Genomic DNA, 19,120 nt, shown 5'->3' with positions numbered 1-19,120 from the left:
TTTTATACAACGGGTTACCAACATATTCAAATAATGATTGACATATTTTCATTAAAAACTTTATTTCGATGAATTGATTCATACCGTTTCATCCTTCCACAAGATATAGTCCCAACACAAATCTAGGGTTGCTACCCAAGGCGTTCGTTTTATTGGTTCTGTATCTATGGACGCGACCCAGTCGTTTGTTCGAAATGTTCCATTGCCATACTGGCTGGCAACATTCTTATCCCTTGCTTGCTAGCTAGCCAACTACGGCCAATTTACAGTCATGTCAAACAGTGCAGACAGAATAACAACAGTAGCTGCATTTGTTTAAGAGGTTGTCGAGAGACATTTGGATACATCCATGACAATGAGCTAAGGAGGCACGATTTCACCTGGCAAAGAAAATGGGCTCTCTCGTTAGGACACTGTTGTTCAGAGGAGCTAGCCAACAACACAGCTAACACATTAACTTCAAACTGAAGCTGCAAAGAAAGCAAACTAGCTGCACTTCGTTTCGTTTACCTTTTTTCAATTTATTTGCATTTATTTATCCAGTGGCGACCCGTCATTCAGGGCAGGTGAGGCAGAGCATTGTTTCTTTTTTTGGGGGGGGGGGGCTTGCCTGCTTTGCATGTTATTTTGCCATTAAAGGGTACTACAGAGGGTAGTGTGTACGGCCCAGTACATCACTGGGGCCAAGCTTCTTGCCTTCCAGAACCTCTATACCAGGCGGCGTCAGAAGGAAGGTCGTAAAAATTGTCAAAGACTCCAGCCACCCTCGTCAGACTGTTCTCTCTGCTATCACACGGCAAGCGGTACCGGCGTGCCAAGTCTAGGTCCAAGAGGATTCTAAACAGCTTATAGCCATAAGACTCCTGAACATCTAATCAAATGGCTACCCAGACTATTTGCATTGCTCCCCTACCTCTTTTACGCTGCTGCTACTCTATTATCTACAGTTGAAGTCGGAAGGTTACATACACTTAGGTTCGAGTCATTAAAACTCGTTTTTCAAAACCACTCCACAAATTTCTTGTTAACAAACTATAGTTTTGGCAAGTCGGTTAGGATATCTACTTTGTGCATGACACAAGTCATTTTTCCAACAACTGTTTACAGACCGATTATTTCACTTAAATCACAATTCCAGTGGGTCAGAAGTGTACATACACTAAGTTGACTGTGCCTTTAAACAGCTTGGAAAATTCCAGAAAATGATGTCATGGCTTTTGAAGCTTCTGATAGGCTCATTTACATAATTTGAGTCAATTGGAGGCATACCTGTGGATGTATTTCAAGGCCTACCTTCAAACTCAGTGCCTCTTTGCTTGACATCATGGGAAAATCAAAAGAAATCAGCCAAGACCACAGAAAATAAATTGTAGACCTACCACAAGTCTGGTTCATCCTTGGGAACAATTTCCAATCGCCTGAAGGTACCACGTTCATCTGTACAAACAATAGTATGCAAGTATAAACACCATGGGACCACACGGCCATCATACCGTTCAGGAAGGAGACGCGTTCTGTCTCCTAGAGATGAACGTACTTTCGTGTGAAAAGTGCAAATCAATCCCAGAACAGCAAAGGACCTTGTGAAGAAGCTGGAGGAAACAGGTATAAAAGTATCTATATCCACAGTAAAACGAGTCCTATATCGACATAACCTGAAAGGCCGCTCAGCAAGGAAGAAGCCACTGCTCCAAAACCGCCATAAAAAAGCCAGACTACAGTTTAACTGCACATTGGGACAAAGATCGTACTTTTTGGAGAAATGTCCTCTCGTCTGATGAAACAAAAATAGAACTGTTTGGCCATAATGACCATCGTTATGTTTGGAGGAAAAAGGGGGAGGCTTGCAAGCCGAAGAACACCATCCCAACCGTGAGGCACGGGGGGCAGCATCATGTTGTGGGGGTGCTTTGCTGCAGGATGGACTGGTGCACTTCACAAAATAGATGGCATTATGAGGATGGAAAATTATGTGGATATTTTGAAGCAACACCTCAAGACATCAGTCAGGAAGTTAAAGATTGGCCGCAAATGGGTCTTCCAAATGGACAATGACCCCAAGCATACTTCCAAAGTTGTGGCAAAATGGCTTAAGGACAACAAAGTCAAGATATTGTATATTGTTCCCCCCCCACCTCTTTAAGGAATACCTAGGATAGGATAAAGTAATCCTTCAAACCCCCCCCTTAAAAGAGTTAGATGCACTATTGTAAAGTGGTTGTTCCACTGGATATCATAAGGTGAATGCACCAATTTGTAAGTCGCTCTGGATAAGAGCGTCTGCTAAATGACTTAAATGTAACTGTAATATTGGAGTGGCCATCACAAAGCCCTGACCTCAATCCTATAGAAAATTTGTAGGCACAACTGAAAAAGCATTTGCGAGCAAGGAGGCCTACAAACCTGACTCAGTTACACCAGCTCTGTCAGAAGGAATGGGCAAAAATTAACCCAATTTATTGTGAGAAAATTGTTGAAGGCTACCTGAAACGTTTGACCCAAGTTTTGACCCAAGTTAAACAATTTAAAGGTAATGCTACCAAATACTAATTGAGTGTATGTAAACTTCTGACCCACTGGGAATGTAATGAAAGAAATAAAAGCTGAAATAAATCTATTATTATTCTGACATTTCACATTCTTAAAATAAAGTGGTGATCCTAACTGATTCCTAACTAATTTTTACTAGGATTAAATGTTAGGAATTGTGAAAGCTGAGTTTAAATGCATTTGGCTAAGGTGTATGTAAACTTCTGACTTCAACTGTATGTATAGTCACTTTAATAACTTTACCTACATATATACCTCGACTAACCAGTGCCCCCGCACATTGACTCTGTACCGGTACCCCCTATATATAGCCTCGCTATTGCTATTTTACTGCTGCTCATTAGTTACTTTTATTTCTTGTTTTTGGGGGGGAATTTTTCTTAACTGCACTGTTGGTTAAGGGCTTTGTAAGTAAGCATTTCACTGTAAAGGTCTACACCTGTTGTATACGGCGCATGTGACGAATAACATGTGATTTGAGTAACACCAGCATATCAGTTTACTAACAACAAAAATATATAATTGAGTTAATAAATCCGCATACAAACATGGTCTCTTTTTTGTTTTCTGGAGTAAGGCAGCTCCAAAATGCAGGTGTTTCAGCCTAGCTCAGTGCTTTCAGTGGTGGTGGGGCAAGCCAGTAGAAAATACGAAGTGTTACGTCGTGATTGGCTCAGTGTTCTGTCACTCATGGGGACACCACGTCACGGCCAAGTCTAAAGGTAAACCTCCAAAAAAAATTGCACCTTGTGTGCTGCCAGAGTTACACTAGAAGTGCCCATCCAAGAAGGCTCAAGGTCATTGGCCACAGATAAAATTACATCAAATCAAGTTATATGTTCAGCAGCTTTGATTGAACTGATCATGTCAACATCATACTTTAAAAACCATGAATCAAGTCAACAATCTACTGGCAAATCCTTTTTAATCCTTGTCATATGAGGAGAAGTTATAGATAAAACGTATTGGTGCTCATCGGCCATAAACATTAGACAAGTTGGAAATCGCAAATTCAACAATGACTGGTTTGGAAGGAATGAGTGAGAGTGGCTGTGTGGTCCCAAATCTGGGCTTAAGGGTCTCTTTTCCAAGTTTAAAATTATAAACATTCAACATTGACTATGCTGTCAATGAAGCATGATTTGTGCAGCAACTTAACTCAGAACTGCGAGAACTGCGAAAAACTTGACTTCAGTAAGTTCAGGACAACTGGGAAATTGGGAATAAATGAGCTCTCACTGGGAAAATACGTTTTGAACGGTCATCCAACTCAGAATTGTAAATCCAGCCTCTTTCTAGAGCTACGACCTGAAGATCAATGGCGTCATCATGATTCGACCTTGTCCCCGCCCCCCCGAGTTGTCAGTTCTTTTGAAAGCACCATAAATCCAGAGAATGCCAGACTTTGATGACAAAATTTGCCCGCCGCGCCACCTTCCTGTTCAAGTGAGCACAGCACAAGGTGAGTCCAAAAATGTATTGTATGCTGCTGCATAAATTATGTAATATGCCAGGGAGATATGTATACTGTAGCTAAGAAAGTAATACTAAGTGTATGTTGTGTAGTAAGATGTTAGTAGCCCATGTGTCTCACCCTAATAATTTGGTCTATTTACCTCTCTTCAATGTCGCCTACTCTTCTGACGTGGTGGTGCACATGTAGCCTATAACCTGTTTTAGGGAAACGTAATCATTGAATATTGTAAGAGCTTTCATTGTCTGCTTATATGCCCCCTTTATTTATCCTACGGTTCTGACTTGGTGTACAGGGAGAATACTGTAAGAACGGCCCATGTTCTGAATGTTCTGTCGCTGTAGATTTCAAAAGTGCTAAACAAATAGTTGACTATGTCCATTCTAGCACGCTCATTGTCGTAATCGAAATTACAGATTGCACCTAATACGCTTGTCGTCCCCTTATGCCATAGTTTGTACATCTAAATTGTCATTAGAAACCACATTTGTTTAAGCAAGTCAGCCATATCAGCTATGTTTTTTATTTTTTTAAGGCAGTAAATGAGGCTGAATGAGCTGTTTTGCTGTCATACAAGTCTCTGCTGATAGCCAAGTGTAGCAATGGTAAGATGTTGGGACTGCTGTTGGGACAGCTTTATGCAGGCCCTAACATTTTGTTGGCACCATGTGTTACCGTTATAGTGCAATTAATGTATTGTGTTGTGTAGTGGCTTTGCTGGCATGCATCCCACTTTCTTTTTTTTTGCCCCACCAAGATTTACATGCTAAAATCACAAACTGTATATATCCATAAAAATGATGCCAGCTGATTCATGATTTCGACTGGCTGAAAAACACTGCCTGCCTCGCTCTCTCGTTCCGACTCCCGACCCCTACACGTTCATTACTATGGGACAGTTGGAGATCGAATTTGAATATTGAAACAATATTGCAAATGTCGGAAAGACAGACAGCAAGGTTTATACAAATCTCCGCTGCCGAAAACTAAATGTTAGTCTCAAAGAAATGTGACATGTCTAGATGTTTTTATAGTGGAGATGAAGTTTATAAATTCCCTGCCTGGGCTGATGACACTGGAACGCGCTTCTGGAATGCGCTTTTAACCAAATCAGAATACAGGATTAGAACCACCTGTTGTATAAATGATAATAGATATGATTATTACACCTACATATTAAAAACATACATTTTTAACATGATCATCAAAATAGTGTCTTTAAATAACGTCAATTAATAATTTATTCAGGCAGGCATAGGCTGCAGATGGAATAGGAAGCTTATGATTGTGTAATTATGTATAAGTAGCCTCAATCAAGTAAGCTCAATCATGTAACACGTAGCCTACCAATTGCAAGGTGCAGCCTGTGTCCAAAACATTGGAGTCTGGGCCAGTCATTCAACGCAACGTTTCAACTTCTCCCTTAATTTTGTTATACAGTGTTGGGATGGAGAAATATGTGCAAGATGGAATCTTGTATCTCCTGTCCAGTTTGTTGATCATCTTCTTGAAGCAGTCTTTGCGGACTGTAAATAGGAACCATGTCTTTGGCAATGTGGTAGGCGAAAGCCTCTGATTTCTATGTGGCTGCTGTACAGGAGGTTGGTGGCACCTTAATTTGGGAGGACGGGCTCGTGACAATGGCTGGAGCAGAATACGTGGAATGGTATCAAATACATAAAACACATGGTTTCCATGTGTTTAATGCCGCTCCATTCCAGCCATTATGAGCCATCCTCCCTTCAGCAGCCTCCACTGGTCAGGATTTATTTTCCGTAGGCCATTACACTTGATGGCTGGTTGCAGGTGACTGAGGGGCTTTTCTGCTGTCTGCTCTTTTTTTTTTTTTTTCCTCCATGCAATCGTCAAAGTAGGGGATGGTTATTTTTCAAAGGATTAAATACCCTTTCTCTACTCACCAGCATCTAACTGCACAGTCTAAGTGAGGACACTTATTGGCCAGCATGTGCATGCCATGCAGAGCGAGAGAGCCTGCTTGTGATTCGTCAGCATTCTCTGTGCATCTAGAGAGCGAATGAACGGAGTCTAGCGCATCTCATTGGAGGAGGTACCGTAGTCTAGTTTTTGTTGTATTATCAGAGTGTTCTGCTGCAGCAGTAACTCTGGGTCTTCCTTTCCTGTGGCAATCCTCATGAGAGCCAGTTTCACTATAGCGCTTGGTTTTTGCGACTGCACTTGAAGAAACTTTCAAAGTTCTTGACATTTTCCTGATTGACTGACCTTCATGTCTTTAAGTAATGATGGACTGTTGATTCTCTTTGCTTATTTGAGCTGTTCTTGCCATAATATGGACTTGGTCTTTTACCAAATAAGGCTATCTTCTGTATACCATCCCTACCTTGTTACAACACAACTGATTGTCTCAAAAGCATTAAGGAAAGAAATTCTACAAATGTACCTTTAACAAAGCATACCTGTTAATTGAATGTAGCTGGTTGAGAGAATGCCAAGAGTGTGCAAACCTGTCAAGGCAGCTACATTGAAGAATCTCAAATATATTTTGATTTAAAAATAAAAATAAAATGTCACTACATGATTCCATTTGTGTTATTTCATAGTTTTGATGTCTTCACTATTATTGACAATGTAGAAAATAGTAAAAATAAAGAAATTCTGAAATGAGTAGTTTGACTGGTACTGTACATACTACACATGTACACACAAACATACAGTACCTACACAGACTCTGATGGTTACATAATCTGCTCACCTGAACACACACAAAAAACCTGCAGTCACTAGTGAATAGGCAGTCATGGTCAAATCCACTGCAGTTCTTACTAACCTGTACTGTGAGAGCGCGAGAGAGGGTGTGTGAGAGAGAGAAAAAAAAATCTAGTTCTGGGTGGGCATGTTACAAGAGAAAAAGAGACCGCACGGGAGAAGAGATGGGACACTGAAATATAAATGGTATCCAGAGGAGATGACAGGAAGGGAACAAGAGACAGGAGAGAGGGGGAGGCATGGTGAGAGAGAGAGTCAGTGCTCTGCTGTAGTGAGTCAGCAGTTGCGTGATCTTTCGGGTGGGGGGGGGGGGTCAGACAGATGCATTCTGGACTAACAACAAAAAAATGTCAGACTGCAGCCTCTTGAGCAGCCCCCCCTCCCTTACTACAAATGCACCGTTTCACCTCCATCTACATTCCGCTGAGCCGGTCAGTTACCTGGCTGAAGAGTCTCCTGAGCACAGCCCATCCCTGCAACACAGGCAGAGAAATTGTTAGTTTGAAGTGAGTGTGAACTGTTTAAGATTAATTCAATATACAAGACTATGTTACTGTGTGTGTGTCAGTCCTCCTAGATTACAACTAATTCCATTGCCTAATGAACTGGTTTGCTTTGGAACTAATGAGACGCTTCAGCTCAATGAGATGCTGTGAGAGAATGACAAAGCATCTCTCTCTGACTCAGTTTCTCTCGCCCTCTGTTGTTACTCCCTTTTTCGCCAATTCTCCTACCTCTCTATCCCACTTTCTAACGCCATCTCACTCTATCTGCAACTTGTTTGACTGGATAATCTTCCTGCACTCTTCCTATCATTTATTTATATATCATTCCTCTATATACTGTTTCTTTAGTTTATTCAGAAAGTATTCAGACCCCTTTACTCTTTCAAAATGTTGTTACAGCCTTATTCTAAAATAGATTTTAAATAAATGACAACAATTCATCAATATACACACACAATACCCCATAATGACAAAGTGAAAACAGGTTTTTAGAAATATTAGCGAATGCGTTTAAAAAAAAAAACGGAAATATAAGTATTTATACTCAGTACTTTGTTGAAGCACCTTTGGCAGCGATTACTGCGTCAAGTCTTCTTGGGCATGAAGCCACAAGCTTGGCACACCTGTATTTAGGGAGTTTCTCCCATTCTTCTCCACAGATCCTCTCAAGCTCTGTCAGGTTGGATGGGAGTGTCGCTGCACAGCTATTTTCAGGTCTCTCCGGTGATGTTTGATCGGGCTCAAGTCCGGGCTCTGGCTGGGCCACTCAAGGACATTCAGAGACTTCTCCTGGGGCGGCAGGTAGCCTAGTGGTTAGAGCGTTGGACTAGTAACCAAAAGGTTGCAAGATCGAATCCCCGTGCTGACAAGGTAAAAATCTGTCGTTCTGCCCCTGAACAAGGCAGTTAACCCACTGTTCCTAGGCCTTCATTGAAAATAAGAACTTGTTCTTAACTGACTTGCCTAGTTAAATAAAGGTTAAAAAAATTAACTCCTGCGTTGTTTGGCTGTTTGCTTAGGGTTGTTGTTCTGTTGGAAGATGAACATTTGGCCCAGTTTGAGGTCCTGAGCACTCTGGTTTTCGTCAAGGATCTCTGAACTTTTCCCAGTTCAAATTTTCCCTCGATCCTGACCAGTCTCCTAGTACCTGCCGCTGAATAACATCCCCACAGCATAATGCTGCCACCACCATGCTTAACCGTAGGGATGGTGCCCTGTTTCCTCCAGACATGACAATTTGGCAATCAGGCCAAAGAGTTGGTTTCATTGACCAGAGAATCTTGTTTCTCATGGTCTGAGAGTCCTGTAGGTGCATTTTGGCAAACACAAAGCGGGCTGTTGTGCCTTTAACTGAGGAGTGGCTTTCGTCTGGCCACTCTACCATAAAGGCCTGATTGGTGGAGTGTTGCAGAGATGGTTGTCCTCTGGAAGGTTCTCCCATCTCCACAGAGGAACTCTGGAGCTCTGTCAGAGTGACCATTGGGTTCTTGGTCACCTCCCTGACCAAGGCCCTTCTCCCCTGATTGCTCAGTTTGGCCTGGCGGCCAGCTCTAGGAAGAGTCTTGGTGGTTTCAAACCTCCCATTTAACAATGATGGAGGCAACTGTGTTCTTGGGAAGTTTCAATGGTGTAGAAATGTTTTGGTACCCTTCCCCAGATCTGTACCCCGACCCAATCCTGTCCCGGAGCTCTACGGACAATTCCTTCAACCTCATGGCTTGGTTTTGGCTCTGACATGTACTGTCAAGTGTGGGACCTTAGACAGACAGGTTTGTACCTTTCCAAATCATTTCCAATCAATTGAATGTATCACAGGTGTACTCCAATCAAGTTGTAGAAACATTTCAAGGATGATCAATGAAAACAGGATGAACCTGAGCTCAATTTCAAGTCTCATAAAGGTTCTGAATACTTATGTCAATAAGGAATCTGTTTTTATAAATGAGCGAACATTAAAAAAAATGTTTTCGCTTTGTCATTATGGGGTATTGTGTGTACATTGATGTGGATTTATTTGTAATCAATTTTCAAATAAGGCTGAAACGTATCAAAATGTGGAAAAAGTCAATGGGTCTGAATACTTACCGAATGCATTGTATATTATCTGTCAATCCATAGGCTAACTAACAGGCCGCAATAAATACATTAGATTGGAAATCTCTACCTAGCAATCCCTGTTGTGTGTGTGTGTGTGTGTGTGTGTGTGTGTGTGTGTGTGTGTGTGTGTGTGAGAATATTAACAACAATAGTAGCCAGAATAACAAAATCAACCCACCGGTCAGAAAAATATGAGTCAATGAAATCATGCGTTCGCTTCTTGGCCCTAGGAATAAAAAACAAAAAGTGATGTTAGCTAATAAAAAATAAATACAGTGAATGCTACTTTACTTAAATTATTGTCATGTTCTGGAAACAGATCAAAGAAAATACCTCTTTACAACAATGATAATGTGCAACAAAACAGAGCAGTGGTGTGTGTGTACTCGAGCAAACAATGCAGCTGTGTGTGTGTGTGTGTGTGTGTGTGTGTGTGTGTACTTGAGCAAAACGGGAAAAACGTGTGCGTAACAGCTCACCCTGGGGTCCACTTGTTGGCATCCTGGTTGCGTCCCTGGTCAACCATAGTGGGCGTGTGTGTGCAGGGGGTACCTACGAGGACATTCCCTGTGTGAGAGACTCTCTCTGCTGTGCTGATGATCTACACAGAACAGAAATAAGAAACAGAGGGGTGCATCAGATCACAGGCTCATGTTCATTTGGGCACATCGTAGCAAAAAAGGTTTAGCAATGGACATGAATGAACAGATGCAAGGATGTCAGGTGATTCGAAGAATATTGGAAGTCGGGGTGCTGTTCATTACGCACCAAATAAAGAAAAAGGAAAGGGCAACCTGGACTCATCCAACATGAAGAGCTCACTTTCAGTTTCAAAACATATTCTGTTTAACACCCTAATGAACACTATCCAGGTGAGTCATTGAGAACAGATTCTGTGCCAAGAAGTGGGCGATTCTCTTGTGTGGTGACTGAGCAGGATCAGGTTGGGTGTAATATTTGAGAGTCCTACTATGCAGAAGTGTCTCGAAGCCAGAGCCGAACAAAAGAGACGAGGCGAGATCAGCTGGATGCAGCAGAGTAATAAATACCACAAGCTAATTATAGCAAGCTAGTCACAGTCTGTAGCCCCCCCACACACTGTTTCTTCTTCCCCTCCCAACCAGGCCTTTCTTTTACACTTCACCACACAACACACTGGCTGCCACAGATGCAAGAGGATGGGAGACCTGTGGTGTATTCATTAACACCCAACGTAGCAAAACACTTTGCAATGGAAAACGTTTGAGTGAAAACGAGAATTTGATATTGGACAAATTCAGACAGTCGGCACGAATGTTTTTCTTTGGTACATGGGGAATACACCTCTGATCATCGACTCGACTCTTAACTACGAAGAAAAAAAAGAATCCCAACAGAGGGCTTTCATGAAGAAAAAAAATCTGCAGCAGTGGCTCAATTTCCGTGAACTTAAAATTATAGCCGGTTGATAAGCAAAAAGCCAATTTACTAGTCTAAAGGCTCAACTCAATCACACTTACAGTGCATTCGGAAAGTATTCAGACCCCTTAACTTAAATATTTAGTTGTATAATTTTGTTTGTTCGTTTTTACCCCTTTTTCTCCTCAATATCGTGATATCCAATTGGTAGTTAGTCTTGTCTCATCGCTGCAACTCCCGTACGGACTCGTGAGAGGCGAAGGTCTAGAGTCATGTGTCCTCCGAAACACGACTCTGCCAAGCTGCACTGTTTCTTGACACACTGCTTGCTTAACCCGGAAGCCAGTCGCACCATGACACATGTCAGAAGAAACGCCATACAAGTGGGGACCTTAGTCAGTGTGCATGCACCCGGCCCGCCACAAGCAGTCGCTAGAGCGCGATGGACCAAGGACATCACAGGGATCGAAACTGGGTCTGTAGTGACACCGCTGCGCCACTCGGGAGGCCCAGACCCATTGAATTTTTTCACATTTTGTTACGTTACAGCCTTATTCTTAAATAGTTTTTTTCACCTCAAACACACAATTTCCCATAATGACAAAGCAAAAACGGGTTTTTAGATTTTTGGGCAAAAACGGCAATATCACATTTACATAACTATTCAGACCCTTCACTCAGTACTTTGTTGAAGCCCCTTTGACAGCAATTACAGCCTCAAGTCTTCTTGAGTATGACGCTACAAGCCTGGTACACCTGTATTTGGGGAGCTTCTCCCATTCTTCTCTGCAGATCCTCTCAAGCTCTGTCAGGTTGGTTGGGAGTGTCGCTGCACAGCTATTTTCAGGTCTCTCCAGAGATGTTCGATCGGATTCAAGTCCGGGCTCTGGCTGGGCCACTCAAGGACATTGTCTTGGCTGTGTGCTTAGGGTCGTTGTCTTGTTACAAGGTGAACCATGGACACAGTCTGAGGTTCTGAGCACTCTGGAGCAGGTTTTCATCAAGGATCTCTGTGGTTTGCTTCTTTCATCATTGCCTCGATCCTGACTTGTCTCCCTGCCGCTTACAAACATCCCCACAGTATGATGCTGTCACCACCATGCTTCACCATAGGGATGGTGCCAGGTTTCCTCCAGACGTGATGCTTGGCATTCAGGCCAAGACTTCAATCTTGGTTTCAACAGACCAGATAATCTTGTTTCTCATGGTCGGAGAGTCTTTAGGCAAACTCCAAGCGGGCTGTCATGTGCCTTTTACTGAGGAGTGGCTTCCGTCTGGACACTAACATAAAAGCCTGATGGGTGGAGTATTGTAGAGATGGTTGTCCTTCTGGAAGATTCTCCCATCTCCACAAAGGATCTCTGGAGCTCTGTCAGAGTGGACATCGGGTTCTTGGTCACCTCCCTGACCAAGGCCCTTTCCCCCAGATTGCTCAGTTTGGCCGGGCAGCCAGCTCAAGGAAGAGTCTTGGTGGTTCCAAACTTCTTCCATTTAAGAATGATGGAGGCCACTGTGTTCTAGGGGACCTTCAATGCTGTAGAAATGTTTTGGTACACTTCCCCAGTGGTGTAAAGTACTGAAGTAGTTCTTTAAAGTATTTTTACTTAAGTCGTAGCTGTACTTAGCTATTTATATTTTTGACTACTTTTACTTCACTACATTCTTAAAGAAAATAATGTACTTTTTACTCCATACATTTTCCCTGACACCAAAAAGTACTAGTTAGATTTGGAATGCTTAAGAGAGGAAAATGGTACAATTCACATACTTATCAAGAGATCATCACTGCTCATTCCCTACTGCACCTGATTTGGCGAACATGCTAAACACAAATGCTTCATTTGTAAAAAATGTCTGAGTGTTGGAGTGTGCGCTTGACTACCCTCCCCCCCAAAAATGTCTCAACTGGTTTGCCTGATAAGGAATTTGAAATTATTTACACTTTTACTTTTAATAATTAAGTATATGTCAAATCAAATACTTTTAGAGACGTTTACTCAAGTAGTGTTTTACTGGGTGATTTTCACTTTTACTTGAGCCATCTTCTGTTAAGGTACCTTTACTTCTACTCAAGTATGACAATTGGGTACTTGTCCCACCACTGCCCTTGCCCAGATATGTGCCTCGACAATGCGGTCTCAGAGGTCTACGGACAATCCTTCGACCTCAGTGCATGTCAAAGCAAAAAACCAAGCCATGTCAAGTGTGGGACCTTATATAGACAGGTGTGTGCCTTTCCAAATCGATTGAATTTACCACAGGTGGACTCCAATCAAGTTGTAGAAAGGATGATCAATGGAAACAGGATGCACCTAAACTTTATTTTTAATAAATGTGAAAAGGTTTCTAAAGACCATTTTTCAGTTTGTCATTATGGGATATTGTGTGTAGATTGCTGAAGATTTTTATTTATTAATCTATTTTAGAATAAGGCTGTAACATAAAATGTGGAGAAGGTCAAGGGGTCTGAATACTTTCCATAGGCACTGTATACACACAACCATTAAAAAATCCAGGTTTATCATTTTAAAAAGGCTAATTTATCATTAGAAAACCCTTTTGCAATTATGTTAGCATAGCTGAAAACTGTTAAACTGATTAAAGAAGCAATAAAACTGGCCTTCTTTAGACTAGTTGAGTATCTGGAGCATCAGAATTTGTGGGTTTGATTACAGGCTCAAAATGGCAAGAAACAAAGACCTTTCTTCTGAAACTCGTCAGTCTATTCTTGTTCTGAGAAATGAAGGCTATTCCATGCAAGAAATTGCCAAGAAACGGAAGATCACGTACAACGCTGTGTACTACTCCCTTCACAGAACACAAACTAGCTCTAACAAGAATAGAAGGAGTGGGAGGCCCCGGTGCACAACAGAGCAAGTGGACAAGTACACTAGAGTCTCTAGTTTGAGAAACAGACACCTCACAATTCGTCAACTGGCAGCTACATTAAATAGTACCCGCAAAACACCAGTCTCAAAGTCAACAGCGAAGAGGCGACTCCGGGATGCTAGCCTTCTAGGCAAGATTCCTCTGTCCAGTGTCTGTGTTCTTTTGCCCATCTTAATCTTTTATTTTTATTGGCCAGTCTGAGATATGGCTTTTGCTTTGCAACTATGCCTAGAAGGCCAGCATCCCGGAGTCACCTCTTTACCGTTGACGTTGAGACCGGTGTTTTGCGGGTACCATTTAATGAAGCTGCCAGTAAAGGGTTTAAACACCGTTTCCCATGCTTGTTCAATGAACCTTAATGAACATGCACCTGTGCGACGGTCGTTAAGACACTAACAGCTTACAGACGGTAGGAAATTAAGGTCACAGTTATGAAAACATAGGACACCAAAGAGGCCTTTCTACTGACTTTGAAAAACACCCCAAAAAGATGCCCAGGGTCCCTGCTCATCTGCGTGAACATGCCTTAGGCATGCTGCAAGGAGGCATGAGGACTGCAGATGTGGCCAGGGCAATAAATTGCAATGTCCGTACTGTGAGACGCCTAAGACAGCGCTACAGAGAGACAGGATGGACAGCTGATCGTCCTCGCAGTGGCAGACCACATGTAACACCTGCACAGGATCAGTACATCCGAACATCACACCTGCGGGACAGGTACAGGATAGCAACAACTGCCGAGTTACACCAGGAACGCACAATCCCTCCATCAGTGCTCAGACTGTCCGCAATAGGCTGGACTGAGAGCTTGTTGTACGGCAGGTCCTCACCAGACATCACCAGCAACAACGTCGCCTACGGGCACAAACCCACTGTCGATGGACCAGAATGGACTGGGAAAAAGTGCTCTTCAATGACGAATATATTTTGATTTGTTTAACACTTTTCTGGTTACTACATGATTCCATATGTGTTATATCATAGTTTTGATGTCTTCACAACTATGCTACAATATAGAAAATAGTAAAAATAAAGAAAACCCTGGAATGAGTAGGTGTGTCCAAACTTTTGACTGTGTAGGCTGGGTATACTTAAAGCACTGAGACAAAAAAAAAAGGGCTTTATAAATTGATTTGATTAAAACATTTGTACAAAACACTCACCATCTGGGTCCTCACATTGGCATTGACTGCTCCTAGTGTGATATTTGTTGCTGGGCTGTAGTCGGACGGCATCACAAGTGATATATTGCCTGAAAAACATGGTAAAGGGAAAAACTATTTGAAATGTTCCTCATTGGGCTAAAAATATCCGATGTCTGCCAACACAAATGTAGATTTTACCAATTGATAAAGAAAGATTATCCAATTGGTTTAGTAAGGTTTTAACAAAGAAGCATTTTTTTATGCCTGGGTTCTGGGTCCATTCCCGCTGAGGGTACTCATACGAAAAATGGATGCATTCATGACTAAGTTGCTTTGGATAAAAGCGTCATTATATTATTATATCGATATCAGCAAGGCATATGTGATATCCGGGTCCTTCCTGTTAACCAACAACATTATGTAAAAACCCACATACATGACTGTTCCAAAACTTTGGTTTTGTACACCAGCTTCAAACTGCTGAAAACACAATATTTTTGGTTATGGACAAGAAGTTGCACAGAAGTTTCGACGGTACAATGATTCTCTACACTAGTTTGTCGATTTCTGCATAGTGTATCTTTAATTAGCCACTGATGAGCCTTTGTGGATGGTTGCCACTTTCCATTGCAATTAAATTCAAACTGATTTAGTAGGTTTCATTCACACCTGGACCAATGGTCTTGAAAGTCAGAACCGTGGAAGTGAACGGAAGAGTGCACATTCACACAGTTGTTAGGAGTTGTAACTAACCACATGACCTGACACTGCTTACATATACACTGCTTTTTCAACGTTACGTTGCAGCCTTACTCTAAAATTGATTAAATAAAACATTTTCCTCAACAATATACAGACACACAAAGCGAACAGGTTAGAAATTTGAGCAAAATTATTTAAAAAAATAAAAACAGAAGAGCCTTAATTTACATAAGTATTCAGACACTTTGCTATGAGATTCGAAATTGAGATCAGGTGCATCCTGTTTCCATTGATGGTCCTTGAGATGTTTCTACAACTTGATTGAAGTCCACCTGTGGTAAAATCAATTGATTGGACATGATTTGGAAAGGCACACACCTGTCCATATAAGGTCCCGCATGAGGTTGAAGGAATTGTCTGTAGAGCTCTGAGACAGTATTGTGTCAAGGCACAGATCTAGGGAAAGGTACCAAAACATTTCTGCAGCATTGAAGGTCGCCAAGAACACAGTGGCCTCCATCATTCTTAAACGGTAGAAGTTTGGGACCACCAAGACTCTAGGAAGAGCTGGCCACCCAGCCAAACAGCAATCGGGGGAAAAGGGCATTGGTCAGGGAGGTGACCAAGAACCCGATGGTCACTCTGACAGAGCTCTAGAGTTCCTTTGTGGAGATGGGAGAACTTTCCAGAAGGACAACCATCTCTGCAGCACTCCGCCAACCAGGCCTTTATGGTAGAGTTGCCAGACGGAAGCCACTCAGTACAAGCCAGACGGAAGCCACTCCTCAGTACAAGGCACGACAGACCGCTTGGAGTTTGCCAAAAGACACCTAAAGCACTCTCAGGCCATGAAAAACAAGATTCCCTGGTCTGATGAAACCAAGCTTGAACTCCTTGGCCTGAATCCCAAGCATCACATCTGGAGGAAACAGGGCAGCATCATGCTGTGGAAATGTTTTTCAGCGGCAGGGACTGGGAGACTAGTCAGGATCGAGGGAAAGATGAACAGAGCAAAAAACAGAGATCCTTGATGAAAACCTGCTCCAGAATGTTCACCTTCCAACAGGACAACGAACCTAAGCACACAGCCATGACAATGCAGAAGTGGCTTCAGGACAAGTCTCTGAAAGTCCTTGAGTGGCCCAGCCAGAGCCCGGACTTGAACTGGATTCCATATCTCTGGAGAGAGCAGCAATGCTCCCCATCCAACCTGACAGAGCTTGAGACGATCTGCAGAGAAGAATGTGAGAAACTCCAATACAAGTATGCCAAGAAGACTCGAGGCTGTAATCTCTGCCAAAAGGTGCTTCAACAAATGTACTGAGTAAAGGGTCTGAACACTAAATGTGTTATCAGTTTTCGTTATATACATTTGCAAAAATGTCTTAAACCTATTTTTGCTTGGTCATTATGAGGTAGTGTGTGTAGATTGATTCAATTGTTTTTTAGAGTAAGGCTAACGTAAAACAAAATGTTGAAAAACTCAAGGGGTCTGAATACTTTCCGAATGCACTGTATATACAAAAGTATGTGGACACCCCTTCAAATTACTGGATTCGGCTATTACAGCCACATCAGTTGCTGACAGGTGTATAAAATCGAGCACACAGACATGCAATCTCCATAGACAAACATTAGCAGTAGAATGGCCTTACTGAAGAGCTCAGTGACTTTCAACATGGCACCGTCATAGAACGCCACCTTTCCAACAAGTCAGTTCGTCAAATGTCTGCTCTGCAAGAGCTTCCCCAGTCAACTGTAAGCGCTGTTATTGTGATGTGGAAACATCTAGGTGCAGCAAAAGGCTCAGCTGTGAAGTGGTTGGCCACACAAGCTCACAGAACGGGACCGCCGACTGCTGAAGCGCGCAGCGAGTAAAAAATCATCTGTTCTCGGTTGCGACACTCACTACCGGGTTCCAAACTGCCTCTGGAAGCAATGTCAGCACAAGAACTGTTCGTCGAGAGCTTCATGAAATGGGTTTCCATGGCCGCACAGCCACACACAAGCCTAAGATCACCATGCGCAATGCCAAGCATCGGCTGGAGATGTGTAAAGCTCGCCGCCATTCGATTCTGGAGTAGTGGAAACGCGTTCTCTGGAGTGATGAATCACGCTTCATCCAACTGGCTGTCTGACGGACGCCAGGAGAACGCTACCTGCCCCAAAGCATAGTGCCAACTGTAAAGTTTGGTGGAGGAGGAATAATAGTCTGGGCCTGTTTTTCATGGTTCGCGCTAGGCCCCTTAGTTCCAGTGAAGGGAAATCTAAATGCTACAACATACAGTGACATTCTAGATTATTATGTGCTTCCAACTTTGTGGCATCAGTTTGGGGAAAGCCATTTCATGTTTAAGCATGACAATGCCCTCATGCACAAAGTGAGATCCATACAGAAATGGTTTGTTGAGATCGGTGTGGAAGAACTTGACTGGGCTGCACAGAGCCCTGACCTCAACATCAAAACCCTTTTGGGATGAATTGGAACTCCGACTGTGAGCCAGGCCTAATCGCCTAACATTAGAGCCCGACCTCACTAATGCTCGTGCCTGAACGGAAGCAAGTCCCTGTAGCAATGTTCCAACATCTAGGGGAAAGCCTTCCCAGAAGAATGGACGCTGTTATGGCAGTAACTCCATGTCAATGCCCATGAATTTGGAATGAGAAGTTCGATGAGCAGGTGTCCACATATTTTTGGTCATGATGTGTATGTACATGTGCACAAAGGTTGTACTGATGACAGAGTAAAGAAAGATTAACAAACACACACACTAAGTACAGAAGATTTTTGGCGGGATGTGGATGAAACCCCTCCCCAATCATACGACTCCTACACACACAAACAATCCTCAACTAGCGTACGCTGTGAACACCCCACCACATACAGCCTTCCATTATTAGAAGTGGGGCTAGCATTACAGCCTAGGACTTTTGAGCTGTTCTGTTTTTCTGGGATATCTGGCAGGGCAGCAGGGCCTGATTCTTTGGGCTAACCTCGGGGCCCTGGGTCAGAACCCCGCCCTGTGCAACTGGGTCCTGGAATTCCTGGCGTGCCGAAAAAGCGAGGTAATGACAAATCCACTGATCCTCAGCACGGGGGCCCCACAAGGGTGTGTACTCCGCTCCCTCCTGTACTCCCTGTGCAGTGTTCACCCATGACTGCATGGCCACGCACATCTCTAACACAATCAAGTTTGCAGACAACAGTGGTTGGCCTGTTTACCAACAATGACAAGAACGCATACAGGGAGAAGGTGAGGGCCCTGGCGGAGTAATGCCAGGAAAATAACCTGACCCTCAATGTCAACAAAACGAAGGAGCTGATCATGGAGTTCAGGAGACAGCAGAGGGAGCATGACCCCATCGACGAGGCCGCAGTGGAGTGTGAAAAGCTTCAAGTTCTTCGGTGTGCACATCACTGACAAACTGAAATGGCCCATCCACACAGATAGTGTGGTGACGAAGGCGCAATAGCGCCTCTTCAACCTGCACCACTGAGAGGATCCTGTCGGGCTGTATCACTGCCTGGTACGGCAATTGCCCAGTCCGCAAACGCAGGGCACTCCAGAGGGTGGGGCGGTCAGCCCAACGTATCACCGGGGGCACACTGCCTG

General features: G+C 43.1%; 1 protein-coding gene across 4 annotated transcripts in view; it reads right to left on the bottom strand.

Moving 5' to 3' along the window:
- The window catches only part of LOC129832493 (transcription factor Dp-2-like), a 49,046-nt gene that overhangs the window by 15,430 nt on the left and 14,496 nt on the right, over nucleotides 1–19,120 (bottom strand). For all 4 annotated transcript variants that reach the window (XM_055896610.1, XM_055896611.1, XM_055896608.1 and 1 more), the window contains exons 2-5: nucleotides 14,823–14,911; nucleotides 9,852–9,973; nucleotides 9,551–9,598; nucleotides 7,210–7,242 (exon numbers count right to left, since the gene is read on the bottom strand). In XM_055896610.1, coding sequence (XP_055752585.1) covers nucleotides 7,210–7,242; nucleotides 9,551–9,598; nucleotides 9,852–9,973; nucleotides 14,823–14,894 — 275 coding nt within the window. In that variant the 5' untranslated portion in view covers nucleotides 14,895–14,911. The remainder of the gene's footprint in view (nucleotides 1–7,209; nucleotides 7,243–9,550; nucleotides 9,599–9,851; nucleotides 9,974–14,822; nucleotides 14,912–19,120) is intronic.

The sequence above is a fragment of the Salvelinus fontinalis genome, chromosome 33 (assembly GCF_029448725.1).
Source record: "Salvelinus fontinalis isolate EN_2023a chromosome 33, ASM2944872v1, whole genome shotgun sequence".
NCBI lineage: Eukaryota > Metazoa > Chordata > Actinopteri > Salmoniformes > Salmonidae > Salvelinus > Salvelinus fontinalis.
Note: the sequence above shows the minus strand (reverse complement) of the source record. Positions and strands in the feature narration are given on the sequence as shown.